Genomic DNA, 18,624 nt, shown 5'->3' with positions numbered 1-18,624 from the left:
TTTTTTGATCCTGCACCTGTTAGAGATCATTCAGAGGGGCATATTTTTTCCCTGTTTTTCTATGTGCTTTTGAATAAATGCAGCCTTGGTGAGCATAAGAACCTTCTTTCAAAAACATTAATAAATCTTAGCGACCCCACACTTTTAATCAGCAATGCTAATCCTGTTTACAATGCATAACCTAATTAACATTCACAATTTACACTTCACAAATTAAAAATTTGATCAAAATGCACACTACAACATTAATTCAAACAAATGTGGAATACAGTATTAATTGTGGAATATAGTATTAATCTTTTTAAATATATTGATTAAAGCATTTGTGAAAGTTGATACATTTACAGTATTGTTGTATTTGCATTTGATATTTTTTTCTTGGTGAACTGACTTGGATTTGCAGATTTTCTGTCAGGTTCACAACAATATTTTTTAATAGTATATCTTCTTAAATTAGCCAGTTGAATGCGTCAACTCTATGGCTGCATTTGAATGCATCAAGTTTCACTTTCTCTCACAAGGATTTTACAAATTAGTGTCACTATATTACTGATGAACACATTAATTGACCTTACCTATCAGTTTTCAAAATGTTCCTCTAAGTTAGTGAGGATATTTCAGAACTGTGGCCCTTACAAGAAGACAATCCTGTTCACACAGAAAAAGGCACATAGAGCAGACCAAACTGTAACACTATATGCATTTGAAGTTTGCATATAGTTGACAGGGCTCAGTCTCAGTAAAAATACTTCTACACCACCTTTTGGCCCCCAAAAGTAACTACACCTCAGTGAATTAGACATCAGCACACTGACACCTGGTGGTTAAACTTCACGCTAGTCATCCAGGAGATAGATACATGTTCCCTTATAAGCAGACAAACTATAAGACAATACAGAACCTAAGATCTCTGAAAATGTACCACAGTTAGTGAATTGTAACCATAGTTATGGTGGTATTTGTTGACCAAATAGGAACACGTATAACCATCGATGGCACCTCACTAACATGGATCAATGGAACTATGGTTTCTACAAGACAAACTATAACATTTGTTATAGAAGAGAACATGTAAAACAACAAATAAATACATTTATATACCAGTAATTGAATTTACAGAGGTCAAAAAAGTGGAAAAAAAGTACAATTATCTTAGACCAATTTGATTTTACTTGTCAGTATTAGTCCCAAATTGTCATAACAAATAATAATAATAAAAATTTATTTATATATATATATATATATATATATATATATAAAAATCTTGAAAAAAAAATTGTACACAACTGTTATCAACATTCATTAATATTTTTAAAAAATCTTACCGATCCCAAACTTAAAAAAAAATAAAAAATAAAAAATAAATTATATATTATATATATAAAAAATATATAATTATATATATTATATATATAATTATATATATATATATATATACACACACATACATATATATATTATATATAGATAATTTTTTTTTTTTTTAATATACACAAGCCCTATTTCCGCAAGCCATTCCAACACCTTTATAAATTATTTCATATGAATAGAAAAGATTTTCTTTACTACAGATGGTGTTACAATCCAGTAAGGGATTCTCATCTTTAACAAGTGCATCTCATGTTATTTATTCATGTGCAAAAAAAGCAACAGACTGAACAGAAGCAGATTCTGTTCAGATGCAAAAAAAAAAAAAAAAAAATCTATAAAACATTGATCCTTTATGACAACTGATAGTCTCCAGCAGAGCAAGAGCTGTGTAATAAAGACACAGACAGAAAAGCAGGACAAAATGGAAGATTAATTAAGTTCCTTCAACCTGCTTTTTGGTTTTCAGTCAATTAGTCCACAATAAGCTATTTCACTGTTAAATACTCAACATACTATGTCTGAAACAAAAAGTTTCTGCCACAATGTTAGAGAATTGTGAGTTGCCAGGATGTTGCGATGTAGTTGCAGTTGGACTTCATGATAAAGCAGATAAGAATCAGGCTGTAAAACTGTTGTATTATGTTTAAAACACCACACAGCAAGAAAGATGTTTGACATATGGCTATTTGAGCTTGAACAGGTCTTGTCGTGCTGATAAATGGACAAGAAGAGGACAGAATCAATACAGTGATAAACATGAGCAGTGTGTACTGAGGCGCCAGGTCTCAAATATCCATGCGGAGAGAGCAGTGATCCCAGGGGACAACAAGTTATCATCATCCCCACACTTACTGAACATCATTATCCAGGATGCTTGTGTTTCACCCATCACAGCTGCTTAGGATGGCAAATAATGCTGTGTCAGGGCCCTGCACTAAAAACAATGAGAGCTTTCTGCATGTATACTTTAATAATTTCGCAGGTGCTTTTTATCTAAAGAGACTTACAGTAACTTATTAGGGACGATATATCAACACTATTTGTAGTACTAACCTTACAAATAATGACAGCCTGAGAAGCCTGGATGTAACTGTGCTGTAAACATCTCCACTATAAGTGAATGATAACAATTCAAGTCTTAAATATAAGAGAAGTTTATGAGTCTAGTGTGTAGATGTAGGCAATGAATATGGTCTCATAGCTGAGTCTGCACTTTTCAACTTACATCATCTGTAACCTATTCAGTCTTGAACCTCTTACAGTGTTTGTTATTAAGCCATTAGTCAACACATCGATCTTTCATAAAAGCTCACTCACAGTCAACCCTCAATCCTGTTTCTCTGCACAAATCCATCATTCTAATGCACTAGATGTAGAAGCAGGAATGCAGCAATATAGAAATTTTGGCCGATACGATAGTCAGTAATTATTTTGTTATGGCCCATAATCAATATTTTAAAGAAAAAAGGTAAAGAATAGAATAGAATGATTTCTGAAGGATCATGTGACTGACGACTGGAGTAATGCAACATTGCCATCATAGCAATAAATTATATTTTAATAGAAATATATTAAAATAGAAAACAGTTATGTTAAATTGTAATATTTTACAATATACTGACAATGAAAACTAGCATACAGAAACACTATACTATTTACAAGCCTTAATATTATCTGCTTTCAACAAAACCAACACAACAGGGAAAAAAAACAACAACATGAATATTGGCTAATGTAATACGGTCACAGATATGTCTTCCATCCCTGTTTAAAAGCATTGGTGTAAACAAATCCTCATTTTAAAGACTCAAAGTCAGACACACACAGAGCCTCTCACAAACACCTGGCACAGTCTCAAAACTTAGTGAGCTACCAGACAGCATTTCTGCCACCATATAGGCACACTCCCAATATCTGAAACTGCAGCCAACAAATTATGCAGCCAAAATCAGAGACAGCAACTCTATGGACAAATATGCTTTTATAATGCAACCCACAGTGCTTTTCAAAAAGCTCAACACCTCAAAAAAAATTCCAATTTGGCTTGTCATTTTAATTTAGTAGACTAGTAGACTATTTTTCACAGTATTTATATCATCAGTTCTCTTATCTCTATTCCTGGATCTTTTTAATTGTGTTGTATGCATGCTTATTGATTAATTTATTTCTGCTCTTAAAGGGTTAGTTCACCCAAAAATGAAAATTATGTCATTAATTACTCACCTTCATGTCGTTCCAAACCTGTAAGACCTTCGTTCATCTTCGGAACACAAATTAAGGTCAGAAATCCTAGAGCTTTTCTGACCATTCTGACATAGAACCCGGAAGCACTGCACTGTGTTTACAACATCAACAGCATAGGAGAATGACAGGAAAGAGAAGAAATTGTTGAATAAAGTCAATATATTTGTGTTGTTTTTGCTCACAAAAAGTATTCTCATCACTTAACATTAACGTTGAACCACTGTAGTCACATGGACTACCTTTCTGGGCCTTCAAATTTTTTTGAAGATGCTGTGTATAGGGAGATCAGAAAGCTCTTGAATTTCATCAAAAATATCTTAATTGGTGTTCTGAAGATGAACAAAGGTCTTACAGTTTTGGAATGACATGAGGGTGAGTAATTAATGACAGAAATTTCATTTTTTGGGTGACCTAACAATAAGTGTTAGCACTACCTTTTTCAATAATAAATTGTTGTAAATCCCTCTGCATTTGAGCCCATAGAAATTGCTCCCACTTTTCACCCCATTAACTACAGCCCCTATTAGACATGAAGGCTACCACCCTGTTCTTTCTTTCCTTCTCTCTCTCTCACTCACACACACACACACACACAAGTGTAAATGTCATGAAGCACGCAGTGAAACCGCCATGCACACATACACAGGCCTGTAAAAAATCCCACTTCTAGAGAATTATCTTTACATTTCTCCATTACATGACCAAGACACTGGTCGGAAACTTCTCTCAAGCTTTCAAATGTCACTGTAGAAATAAATGAATCATGAAACAGTTCAATCTGTTTAGAGACCACACCCAAACACACACTGACAAATGCAGAGAGAGAGAGCATTTGTTGAGGAAGAGCGAGAGAAAGACCCATAAAAGGCAAGAGATGAAGGCAGAAGTGTCATGAGAGAAACAAGAAAGTGAGAAAACAGACAAATGTAGATGCACTCTAGAGAACAACACCCTTGCAAAATTCGCATTGGTCGAAACAACACTATGTTCTTCCAGAAGACATAATTTGAACATACAATATCTGCCCTACTAACGAATTTGTCTTTTTTGTGGCAATACCATGTCTTTTTGTGCAAGCCATAAAATATGTAAATTTACATGCACTCATTTTCATCCAATGAATGAATCCAATCCGATTTCAGATTCTGAAAGTTCTATGAACCCTGAACTTTGCGATCTGATTCACATATTCATTTACATGTGCATTAACAAAACCTGCATGTGCCCTGTCGCAGCATTCGCACCAGAGAAAGCCACCACGATCATGTCACTAGCGCTATCATGAGTATAATTTTCATTTGTCCAAGACAAAGAACAAAAGCATAGGCCTGTTCATAAGACATAAAACATATGTAAATATACGCATTGTACTGTGCAAGGTATTTTTGAATACTCTTGAGAAGATAGCTAGATTCAAGCATTAAATGCTTAATTTTTTCCCCTATTGATCAAATTATTTCTGGTGTACACACCATCCTTTAAAAATCCAATCAACTTTAATTCCAACTGAGCTCAAATGGATTGATTTAGCTAGCAATCTGACTAAAAAATGTATATATTATACATCCCCCACAGAGATGACCGATAAACCATTGTTATACAGAATACAGTACAAGATGATCCATTCACTTACTGCTTTAGTGTATGAATCATCTTATATTAACTAGAGTGCCTGCAAGAAAAGAAACACATTTACAGAAATCAAATAGCGGTAAGCCTGGTGACTAAATCCAGAAGCTTCTTATTCCTCACCCAACTCATTTGATTCTGCATGTACTCTGGTGAAAAGGACACGTGCAATGAAAATGAGTGCAGCTAGAAGATGAAACTGCATGAACTCTAATTCGTTTTGAAGACTGGTGGATAGTTTATGGTTATGGCCTCTATTTAGCTTAGTCTCTTGCTGTCAAATCAGGTGCTTCTTGGCCAGAAAAAGATACAAATTGGACTTAAATGTATGCATAGAGTCTAGATAATTGTTACTAATGTCTTAATGACCATGTCAGATCAGTTTAGTAAGAAGCTATAAACACAAGGTGTCTTTTTAGCTCTGACATATGATGAGAGTTGAAAACATCCTGTCCACAAGTAGGTTTTATCACTTGATTTGCATGATGACTATTTCTTACAACATTACCACATTTTAAGGATTGTATTTCCCAAAACCATTGTATAATATCTTTCAAATGTTTCACTCTAAAAAATGCTGGGTTAAAAACAACCCAAGTTGGGTTAAATATGGACAAACCCAGCAGGTTGGGTTAAAGGGCACCTATTATGCCCTCTTTCACAAGATGTAATATAAGTCTTTGGTCTGGTCAAGTTTCAGCTTAAAATACCCCACAAATTTGACCCTATTTGGGGGTGAGCAAAAACACGCCTTTTACTATATATATTGCTGGCTCCAAAATTGGTTGAAAAAAAAATGGCTGGGTGAAAACAACCCAATCCCTGGGTTTGTTCATATTTAACACAGCATTTTTTAGAGTGTTGGGGTCAGATTTGCTGTAAGATTTTTTATATATTGAAACATATACATATATATATATTGAAAGCTCAATCAATAATAGTAATATTGTGAAATATTATTACAATTTAAAATAATTGTTTTCTATTTTAATATTTTTTCAAATGTAATTTATTCTTACATTTTCAGCAGCCATTACTTCAGTTTTCTATGGAAGAGGATTAGGGCCAAGCAATAATAAAAAAATAAAACCATCTTGAGATTAAAGTTGTTAAATTTTGAGAAAAAAATTCGAGATAAAATGTTGAGAATAAAGTCATTAAATTATGAGAAAAAAGTTGTTAAATTATGAGAAAAAAGTCATTAAATTACGAGAACAAAATGTTAAATTACGAGAAAAATGTCTTTAAATTTCGAGAAAAATGTCAAGATAAAATGTTGAAAATAAAGTCATTAAATTATGAGGAAAAAAGTCATTAAATTACGAGAAACAAATTCGTTATATTACTTTTTTCGAGTTTTTTCTTGAAATTTAACAACTTTAAACTCAAGATGGTTTTATTTTTTTATTATTGCTTGGTCCTAATCCTCTTCCGTTGTTTTCAGTGTCATGATCCTTCAGAAATCATCCAAATATGCATATTTAATATGGTTTGGTGCTCAAGAAATATTTCTTATTAGCTGTGCTGCTTAATATATTTGTGGAAACCGTGACACATTTTTTTCAGGATTCTTTAATGATAGAAAGTTCACAAGAACAGCACTTATTTGACAATTTTTGGTAACAAAAAAATCTTACTGACCCCGAACTTTTGAACGGTACTATATCGACAATTGGTTTCAATTGTTTCTACGATCAGCTTACAATGCTTTTGGGAAATGCACCCAAAATCAGTTGCTTGTAATATCTGGAATATATAAAAACTGAAATTTGATCAAATTCAATACATTCTGGGGGTAAAAAAAAAGAAGTACTAGGTATCAAAACAATTTTACATTTATTTTGGATGCTAATATTGGCTCCAAAATCTTAAAAATCAATAAATCAAGTATTTACAAAATTACAGCTTTAACATAACATTGATCTTTGGATAAAATCAAAAGTTACACTAATGCATCAAGATTTTAAATGACTGAATTTTCAAACTATATCTTTTTTTCCTCTCCCACTGTCATGATGTGATTTAGATGCAGAGAAAACGTTCTGCTTCTGCAGTCATGTGAGGCGGTTACTAAAACATCAGATCTATTGTTCGGTAGAAAGAGCCGCTCCCTAAAAGAACTGATAAATAATGAATCATCTGACAAATTACGTGCTTTGCCAACTTAATTCTGCCCAATAATGACCAAGTAATAACTTCAGCATCAATGAAGGATGTACCTGAGAGTTTTGAGAGGAAAATGGAAAGAGTGAAGGTGCATATTGAATTATTGAAAAAAAGAAACAAGAGGGAGAGGGATAGAAAAAGAGGACGGATCAATAGAATTATTCAGACAGCAGACGGGACAGCAATCACATCAGAGCATCAGCAAGGCTCCGTAAACACACTCTACTCAATTAGCTCTCTGGGAAGGGCAGGCTATTGTGTATGCATGTGTGTGTGATGAGCCATTCTGTCTGCCCTATCCTTACAGATGCTTTCAAGTAACATGCAGCTCAAGGCATTAACCTTGGCGGACATGCAAGTTTTGGGACGCTTTCCATTTGTTAAGGTGTATGAGGTGAGCTGACACTGTATTTGGCGTGTGCACCGAGTATTTTCATCAATCTTTATCAGGAGAATTGACCTAAAGGCTAAAGCACTGTGTCTACCTATGGCATGGAAACCATTTGATATTTCTTTTTAGGAGACATGTTAATGTATCCACCACATCTTTCAAATTGTTCCTAATCCATCCACCCATCTGTTTTTCACCCGTCCTTAAGTCATCATTGATCCATTTTCCACAGTTGCGGGAAGTCCTGATTGGTTTTTCATAAATATTTTAAAAGTATGACATGCATTTCCCATACTCCCACCCTCACCTCTCAAAAAATAAGGCAAGGCATTACAGGCAAAGCTATTGGGTTTTTTTTAGGCACTGCTCAATTTTGAGATTTAAGGTTAATTTGCTTCCATATGTGTTCTTTCAGACTAGTGGAAAGAAAAAATCCAAAATATCCATCCATTTAGAGCCAGATTTACTAAATGGAGCAAATTAGCGTGAGAGCGCAATTCCACAAATACGCCAATAGGTGTGGCAAGTTTTGTGCATGGTCTACTGCTGACTCGCAAATTAAAGAACACAGACACAGTCAAATCATTTACAAAACAACCAATGCAATCTACCAAGAGCAGCACAAATTATCGTTGGGTCTCAAATAAGCAGATCTGATGCGCATCAGGTGCAGGTTGACACGTGCAATTTGTTACATGTAATATGACAAACACGTACACATAATATAAAGGCCAACATTACTTGGCAAATGATATGTTCGGATAGCGTCTTCCTCTGGCATTCCAAAGAAATTAATACAAGTGGAAAATATTTTCTCCCTTCTTCCACGCGCTCTCTGTTCCCTGTGGTGTCTCCAGCAACAATTGCAGCCATGTCACAAAATTCAGGTTAAGACATGCTTTTTTGGGCGTTAAATAATGGAGCAAATAGGCCTACCCGTAAATTAGCGCAAACATTAGTAAATCGTGTCGCGTGATTCATTTAAATACTCTCTTCCCATAAATTTTGCGTCTGAAAGGGAAACTCCTACAAATGCATATGCAATAAGGTCAGCCGCAAAAACAACTCAGTCCACGCCTTTTCAGTGATCATTTTGCACTGCGTATCTTTAGTAAATCCCAACAGTAGTTTTAGGGTTTGTGTCGGCGCAAGCTGTTAGTAAATCTGGTCCTTAAAAACCTGTAAAAAACCTTAAGTCTAAAATGTCAACAAAATAAAATGGCTTTGCAAATGAGTGCATATTTAATTACATAATGTATCGTTTGCATATTTAAACATTTTAGAAAACTTGTAATACAAAAAAATTATCATAATATACTGTGATGAATCAACTGGCTAAAGTATGGTGATATTAGTTAGATTATTATTAGTTTTTTTTACCCTATTTACCTGTAGTGTCCTGCCTTAAACTAGCCAGACCTGCTGATTTAATACATTTTCCAATTAAATTAGCTTCTCATGTCATTTTTCAGTACATTAGCATCAAACCAAATTCAGATAAACAACATCTAAAACCTCCATCTCAGCTATTATTTGTCAGGCATTAATATCTATATAAATATGTAATAATATTATGCTCTGGCTTCTTATCTTGCAAAGCTGACATGACTTTTTTCTACATACTGATTTTTAGTTTAATCGGTAACACTTTACAAAAACACAAACTAACAATGGACGTGATTTTTCACCCCAGTCAGTTTAGAAATATACAATTGCTTATTGTTAATTTGAAATACATTAATGTTAATTTATACAGCTTAACATATACAAAAAAAAATAATAATAATAATAACATTAAGTATTGTTTTCATGTTAGCTGCATTAACTAATGTTAACATATTGAACCTTACTTAAAGTGTTACCAAATAATCTTTAAAAAGTACAACTATCCAATGTACTCTAACTCTAATATAAAGAATTAATTAGAAAAGTGCTACTTTATGTAATTTTAAAGTAATTGTATTTCATGCCAGCTCCCCTTTACTGATTTATTGTCAAATGGCATATGTGAGGACTAATACATGTTACGCTATAATCTCGTAATAGACATGATAATACTAAAATTAGTGGTACCAAAAAATGGCAAACTACCATACAGCCTACTGCAGTTTAACAAACATCAACATTTACAGCTTCTGTGTAAACTTCCGTATGGCATCAAAATCATAATGTGTGCAATGATGATAATGGTTGATCACAGTCAATAATGATGATCATTAAAGTTTTAAGTTGTGTGTAGACAGTGCTGGACAGCGAGGTTGCTATGGAAACAGTCCTTAGAGGGCAAGCCTGGCCTGGCACCCATTACCCACAATGCACCAGCGTGCAGCTGTATAATGCAATAAAAACCCTTCTGCTCCATTACAGTCTCCTTCCTGCACATCACATCATACTTCCCCCACAGGGAGGAGAGAGAGAGAGACTGAGTGAGTTATGGACAAATAGAGGACAAGAGAGAAGAGATGAACTGAAACAGCCAGCCGCTGAAAGACCTACACATTGGACAGTACCTGTCCAGACAGTTTTGGCTGTAAAATGAGCCACAGCTGAAAGCAGTGGCATAAATTATTTAGTATAATACATGAATTCACACAGGGAACAGCAGGATGTTGGCAACGCGGTGATATATTAATAAGAAAACTTCAAAGGCATTAAGCCAGATTGATAATTCTCCTCTATTCACTATGTATGAGAACTTCAAGCGAATGCAGTATGAGTGAATAAATGATAGAAAAGATGAGGCAGAGCCCTCTGAACACCGGATAGGCTTATATTCCATTTACAGAATTATTTCTCATGGATCTAAATATTTAAAGAGTTATCAAATAAATTTGATATGAATACAATGACAACTGGTAATAGTTCATGTTATTATTCTCAGCCTGTGACAGCATGTCCATTTGCCAACCCACATTCTGTACTGACCACCTGATGCCTATTACACACAAAAATAGCAAGATCTGGCTGAAATCACAAATTCCAATCTGATTGGCTACAACAGCTAGTGTAAACAAATTCAAGAAGAACTGATGCACCGGTAATTACAAGATACTATTATAGTTTTTATTAATATTCACTGTATAATAATAAATTATTATTTTCTTTTTTCATTCTAATTGTTCAAACATTCAAACACTTTTAGCAATGTTTTTTATAGCTTTCTTATAGATTTTTATTTCAGTTTTAGTTCATTTTAGTTAGTTAACTAAATGGAAATGAGAAATGTTACTAGCTGAAATCAAATGTTTTATATATATATATAATTTTATTTCAGTTAAAGTTTATTTTTTTAAGTAACTTTTTTTTTTTTTGTGGTGGTGGTTTTAGTGAACTATAACCCTGCACAAGGAACACTTTTGAGGAACAACTCCAAATTTAATGCACTTAGTGCCAAGTAAACTAGATATACATTAACAGGAATGTCTGTGAAATAATCGGACTTTATTATTTATTTATTTTTTATTTTTTTAGAGTTTTCAGTTTTTTTCTGTTAGGGTTAGCAGGCAGCAGCCAGTTGCAGGTCGACACTTGCCTGGCAAGGCCAGACTGATATATTATGGTGCGTTCAAGTCCTCTTGGGAAGTTCGTATTTACGAGATGGGAAGTCGTGTGTACGACGGTAGGTGCGCTCAAGTCACTTTCGTCGGAGTATGATGGCCTTCTCTAAATTAATTACACAAAATAACAACAATTCTGCTTCTAGAAAATGTAGAGCAAAGAATGTGCATTAGTTGTATGTTGCTTTTTTATGTTTTTAATTAATTTATGAAGCCATTGTAAAATTTATTGTTACATATTACATTTTAATTGTGATGCTATCGTATTTTTTTGCTGGGAATCAGCTTACTTCGTTGTAAATAGAAAAGCCTGTCAATGTCACTGCTAAATACCTGGTATTTCGCTGTTTCTGACTGACACGCCCCCAACTCGTACAGATCGGAGCTTAAAGAAAATTACGAGCTTCCCACGGGTATTTACGACATTGTGGTGGCGTTCATGTCAGTTCTGCTCGTAAATACGATCTTTCCGACATAACTTGAACGCACCATTATCTTCTACAAAAAATATATGGTCAGTCCGCCCTCTGTCGCGATTCGAGTCAACTCCAAAACGTACCGTGCAATCAGATTTGTTTATTTCAGTGACGCAAACAGCGTCACTCTAGTGCGGCGAAAGTCCCTTCAATATCAACAAAGATTGCGCACGCGAGACCCAAGAGTTTGTTCTATTCAGCCGTGAATTAAGTTTTAAATGACCAAAAACACATTAATTATTTACTTTTCGCTGTTGACTCTCTTGTCGCTTTGCAACGTCATATCCGCCCTTCTCTGATTGGTTTACTCCGCTTCCTGTTTGCTCGGATTTGCTCCGCCGGCTGTGATTTCCATAGACAGTAAAAGAAATGGACACAGCGACCCCATTGGAACTCAATTGAGTCAAGTGAAGCCCATTTTTAGCGATTTTTAGCACTTCCTTTTCTGACGCGCAGACTCACACTAAGCTTGATGACGTCAGCAACCTGTCTGACAGATGTAAATCTTCTAGTAGCTGTGCGTGCAAACTGCCATCGTTAATCTTGCAGAGACGGCGAGCTAGTACGCCATATTAAGATAATCTCCCCGATTGCCTGCGAGCTTCTCCTCCTGTCTGTACGGTAATTTCTCTAATGTGCGACAGAGAGTCGAGTGGTTATGACGCAATCGTTAGCTTATTTTTACAAAAACTTTCTACGGGGCCATAATGTAACATAGAAGGTAATGGAGCCCTTTATACATTGTCGTGTATCTTTGGAAATAAATAATGGACAAATGGAGTCTTTAAACACCTCAGATGTAAAGTTATTCACTGTCAAAGTGACGCCAAAATGAATGGGAGTCAATGGGGATGCTAACGCAAGTGAAGTTCTGCTACAAGATGGCGGCACCCGGTCGACTTCCTTGGGCACTGGTGATTTCCAGGCAAGGTCGACACTGCTGTACAGTCATTTGAATATATTTTATCCATATTATTGTGGTATCAACCATTTCAGATAAACCCACTCCTAAACAGCATATATAAACAATTTAACTGTGGCCAGATGGCATATTTTGCAATAAAAATAAAACACATTGATTCTATATACATAATCAACATCTTTAAATCATTTATTTTATATCTATCTTTTTTATTTAGATTGTCATTTGCAATGCTTTATGGTATTGTAGTTCTTCCCCTCATTAAAGGTGCAGTAGGCGATTTCTGAGAAACACTGTTAATATTTCTAATCAAACAAACCCATCCCCTTATTGCTCCGCCACCAAAATGCATGAACACAATGTAAAAGTGGATGTCTCTTTATCTAGCTGACGTGAAGCAAAAAAATGCTTCTCATAAAATAAAGCGAAGATGACAAATGAACGACAAGGAAGAACAAAAAATGAACATACAGACAAGAGTATATACAAGCAAGATTTAATTGTTACACCGTGTCCTAACCAAACGTGATGCAATAAGTTTCCAGCAACAAGCAATTTATCTGTCCACACCAGATGTGACGTGACTATGAGACGCGATAATGTCAATCAAAAATCACAGCCAATCAGAAGAGTGTGAGGGCGGGCTTTCTCTGCAAGCTCCTGGCACTCGCAACAAAATGTACATACCGGTAATAAAATTCATGAATATTACACCATTTTATCATTATTAAAAATACATATTGAGTTACTGAAACATTCTTTGTCATAGAATACACTTGTCTATTCACAATGAGTTGACACTTTGAATGTTCTTATTTTTTCCTTTTATTTATTTTGAAAATCTGAGGTGAAGTGTCCATTGTTGCTTTCAGTATGGCTATAAAAGACACAAAATGATATTCAACACACATTAGATGCTTTTAACATTAAATAAAGCAGTACTTAAGATGATCATTTTCATACTTTGTGGTGTTGTTTCAGCCACGATGTCACAGAAAAACAGAAACCGTTTCTAAAATAGACTCATCGTGTCGCGGTCACAGCTAGCTGGTTAGGACATGGTGTTAGTTGCCAGCAGCACACAGCGATGACACTCAAAACTGTCCTGTTACTATAGCTAACATTACAAAAATCTTAGTTTTGTGAAACATACCATCATGAATGTATACGCCGCCATTGCTGATTGGCTACATGTGTGTTGTGGCACTCGGTCCAATCCACTTTCAGCAGCATTTCTCAGAAATCACTTACTGCACATTTAAAGGGTTAGTTTACCCAAAATTTAAAATTCCATCATTAATTACTCACCCTCATGTTGTTCCACACCCGTAAGACCTTTGTTCATGTTTGTAACACAAATTAAGATATTTTTTATAAAATCCGATGGCTCAGTGAAGCCTCAACTGCCCGCAAGACAATTAACATTTTAAGATGCCCAGAAAGCTACTAAAGACATATTTAAAACAGTTCATGTGACTACAGTGGTTCAACCTTAATGTTGTGAAGCGACGAGAATATTTTTTGTGCGCCAAAAAAAACAAAATAACGACTTTATTGAACAATATCTAGTGATGGGCAATTTTAAAACAGTGCTTCATGAAGCTTCGAAGCGTTACGAATCTTTTGTTTCGAATCAGTGGTTCGGAGCACATATCAAACTGCCAAAGTCACGCCCCCCAGTGGCGAACCACTGAAATTTAGATACACTTATGACGTAACAAAGCCTCGTTTCATTAAAATCACATGACTTTGGCAGTTTGATACACACTTCGAAGTAGGGCTGGGCGATATATCGCATGCGATTGTTATGCGCATTTCGTCAGTAAAGCCGGTTCCCTGATTACCGCGAAATCGCCATCACCTGCTTTCAAATGGAGCGCCATTTAATAGACAGAACCGTAGATCACTGACAAGCTACGCAATATTGCATTATCGCAGATGAATCACCTTCGATAATGAACGTGATTATTGCGTAGCTTGTCAGTGAACTACAGCTCTGTCTATTAAATGGCGCTCCATTTGAAAGCAGGTGATGGCGATTTCGCGGTAATCAGGGAACCGGCTTTACTGACGAAATGCGCATAACAATCGCATGCGATATATCGCCCAGCCCAACTTCGAACCACTGTAGTCAAATGAACTGTTTTAAATATGTCGCTTTCTGGGCATCTGAAAGTGTTAATTGTCTTGCTGGCAATGGAGGCCTCACTGAGCCATCGGATTTCATCAAAAATACCTTAATTTGTGTTCTGAAGATGAACAAAGGTCATACGGGTGTGGAAGTGAATGAGGGTGAGTAATTAATAACAGAATGTTCATTTTTGGGTGAGCTAACCCTTTAAAGCTGTCAAGTACACAGCCTTTTACCTTTGTCTTTTTGTCCAATTTTCAAACCCTTTTTTTTTTTTGCTTCAAATCAAAGTTTGATTCACCTCGTAGCTAGTTGGTTTAGTTCAAGGCTTATAACCATGACTTTTTTGAAAATAGTTATGATAAAAATGAATGGGAAAAATACTTCTGAAACAAAGGTTCTTAGTCAGAATAAGCTGTGAGGTGGACCAGACTTTATTCCGACAAAGACAATCATGTTATTACCTTAGAAAAGGTCCATTCTTTGAGTATATTTATGCTATATATTTAAAAATCAAATTTGCCTATACTCCCACAAATAGCTCAAACATCCTAAGTACACTAAAACACTTTGCCCACTACAATGTTCTGTACAGGAATGTTTATGACACTCTTCCATCCGCTAACAACTGGTTCCATGTAGTTGAAGTGCCTGCCCAACCAGCCCTGCAGGTAGAAATAAACTACCCACTCCTGAGGGGAACCAAAGTGTGGCAGTAGAAATGACTAGACTGATGGTAGCCTATTTTTAGACCTGCAACACAAGCACCATAACATACTAGGCCCGTTGTTCTCGGACCACTTCCCACCTCCATTCATCCTGCTTGGTTTAAGAAGTTGGTGCACAGAAATTAAGAGTAGATTGCACCTTAAATGAATTAGACTATGCAATATTACTTCCTATTATTGACTGCTGTAAGTACATCCAAACAAAGATCGTGCTGCATTTATTATACGTATATGTGGCACAATTGCTAGACTTCCTCATATTGAAACAAATGTTGTTTTAGTCAGTGTACAAAGACTAGGAGTGGCAGTAGATGGTATGCATGCAATAAGATGACGCCTGTGTGTATGTGCCTGCAGTGCTCGGTCCATTACTGGAATCTAATTACCCAGAGAGACCCTGACAGCACTCTCTCATATCATAACTCAGGATCCAATAGGAAACTGCATTAGTGTGTTTGACAGGAAATAGCTTTAGAAAAAGACTTCTGCTTAGTCTTTGAGCATATGGACAACAGGTAACAGGATATTTTATTTAAGCAGTGCATATTCCATATCATCTATAATCTATATTCAATACAACGTCCAAAGCATTGTCGAGGCTGAACAGTTTCATTTATGCCAGCTAAATCTTACATGAGCTCTTAGCACAGGGCGTGACCATGATGTCAGAGCGCAAACAGTGAGAAGACCGATTTAGGATACATCACAATGGAGAGATGAAAGGCAAATTTAGACCCAGAGTTTAAATGTAGTTCAACAGACCATGAAGAAAAACCTGCCACAGGCACTACGCCTTGACAGCTCTAAAAGTGAAATGATAAAGAAAAATAGGGTGGAAAATATCTTTGGGAAAGCTCAGAGCAACAAATCACACAAGCTACACCTTTGAGTGACACGGAAGGGCATCTATGCATCCAAGCAGACAAGCTAATGCCCTACATGACTCAGCCAGGCCATCACTTATTTATGGCTGGTTTTTATTGATGAATTGGGTTGCAATAAGCATATGAGCAGGGTGAGTGAGGCTAGGATTGTAGGGCTCTTAAGAGGGTGTGATAGAAAAACCTCTGTTTGGATATTCTCTTTTTTATATATTTAACAAGCTCTGCTTAGCTGTGAGGTCATGCGTAAAAACACCACGGTTAATAAATTGAATCTCAACATGGCAAAATGCCAGAATGGTACCATCGACCCCTAAGGATCTAAACAATGCTGCTCTAACTGAGCAGTTTGTCAGGTGTGAACCTCACTGGCAGTCAACACACACGGCCACTACAGCATCACGTAGAGGCTGGCCCGAAATTAAAAGCAACTTCATTACATAGATTGGGGAAAAAAACTAAAACTAAAAAATCTTTTAATGGGTTTACTTACCATAAACAAGACTTGTGTTTTGGGAAGTATATGAAAAGTATGAATTGTAACTTTATGGTTAAAATGTACATTATATTTGAGACAAAACATTTTGTAAGTAAAAAAAAATATAAATGCTATTATAAAAATAATACCTTACAGGCTACATAACAGTAAAAAAGAACCAATAGGAATGAATAGAAATGAATAAATATGAACATGGGCTATGGATTATAAAAAACTTTGGTTGTTAATGTATTTTTACATCAAATTTATGGCAATTATTTACTGTAAATTTAGCAGATTTTTATGATAGATAAAACATTTTGTAAGTAAAAAAATATAATTAATATTATAAAACATAATACCTTACAAGCTACATAAAAGTAAAAAATATGAATAAGGATTAATTAATATGAATACTGGCTATGGTTTATGAACAGGATTGTTATGATAAACTTTGGTTATTAGAGTATTTTTACATACAATTTATGGTTATTTATTTACAGTACATTTAGCAGATTTTTTTATGATAGATAGATAGATAGATAGATAGATAGATAGATAGATAGATAGATAGATAGATAGATAGATAGATAGATAGATAGATAGATAGATAGATAGATAGATAGATAGATAGATAGATAGATAGATAGATAGATAGATAGATAGATAGATAGAGCCTCAACGTGCCCGTGTTTTTACAAAACAACGTTGCCATGATGAAATTAATCAGACTACATTGCTATAGTCTACTGATGCTTTAGAAGGATTCGGTAACCAGGACAACGCCTCATCCTCCGCATCATGGACCACAAGACTGCGAAGCACGGGTGTTACGCTCGCCCACACATAGGCTGCTGATTATCAGAAAGCTGAATGTTTCGTAAATTTCACACACGCTCACACTGACCTGGCGGATGCGGTTCTGGTGGGGTGGAGAGCCTCCTTCGGGTGAGGTATTGTTGGAAGAGGCCATCCTCACGTCTCGGACGGAGCCGCCCCTGCTCTGACTTTCTGCCGAGCTTTTTGACATTCTGGCTCAGTGCGTGATGATGTCCACGAAACGGTATCTGGCAGTCCGGATACTGCGGTTGTCGAGACCTGTGCTCCGGCCTCAGATGAGAAGGCTGAAGCTCCGACACATGTTGTGGTTGTATTCGAGAGTAGGAGAGAGACGAATGTCCTGTGGCGTGACGGTGCGGGTCTCGCGCGCGGTGTCCTGCGGCACTCCTGCTGCTCACATGTACATGCACCGATGCTGCAGTGATGAAACACTGACCGAGATGGAGAATGAATGAGGGTAATTAACGATAAGCCTGAGATAGATATACGATGGTGTAAGAGAGGCGCAATATGAGCGATGTTCTCATCGCCGTGTTGAGTAGCCCCCTCCCGTACTCCCCCCGCTCTCTCTATCTCTCCCTCACTCCCCTCCTCCATAAGCCAAACCTCCACTTACACATGACGAGGCAAAACCAAAATGGATTTAATAGCTTAATAGCTGTATACAGTGGACCCAAAAAGTATTTGGACACTAAAGTCTTATCTAAAACGTATGAATTTGTCATAACTGCAATGGATAGCAAAATACAAAACCAAGTGGCATATGCAAATAAGTTATTATTCCATACCTCATCCGAGAGCTAACTCTTA

At 35.9% G+C, this 18,624-nt stretch overlaps 1 protein-coding gene across 9 annotated transcripts in view; it reads right to left on the bottom strand.

The window, feature by feature from the left end:
• ank2a (ankyrin 2a, neuronal) overlaps positions 1–18,297 on the bottom strand; it is an 87,970-nt gene extending 69,673 nt beyond the window's left edge. For all 9 annotated transcript variants that reach the window (XM_067404373.1, XM_067404379.1, XM_067404381.1 and 6 more), the window contains exon 1: positions 17,882–18,297. In XM_067404373.1, coding sequence (XP_067260474.1) covers positions 17,882–18,004 — 123 coding nt within the window. In that variant the 5' untranslated portion in view covers positions 18,005–18,297. The remainder of the gene's footprint in view (positions 1–17,881) is intronic.
• Between the last annotated feature and the right edge of the window lie 327 nt (positions 18,298–18,624).

This window comes from Chanodichthys erythropterus, chromosome 12 (assembly GCF_024489055.1).
Source record: "Chanodichthys erythropterus isolate Z2021 chromosome 12, ASM2448905v1, whole genome shotgun sequence".
Classification (NCBI taxonomy): domain Eukaryota; kingdom Metazoa; phylum Chordata; class Actinopteri; order Cypriniformes; family Xenocyprididae; genus Chanodichthys; species Chanodichthys erythropterus.
Note: the sequence above shows the minus strand (reverse complement) of the source record. Positions and strands in the feature narration are given on the sequence as shown.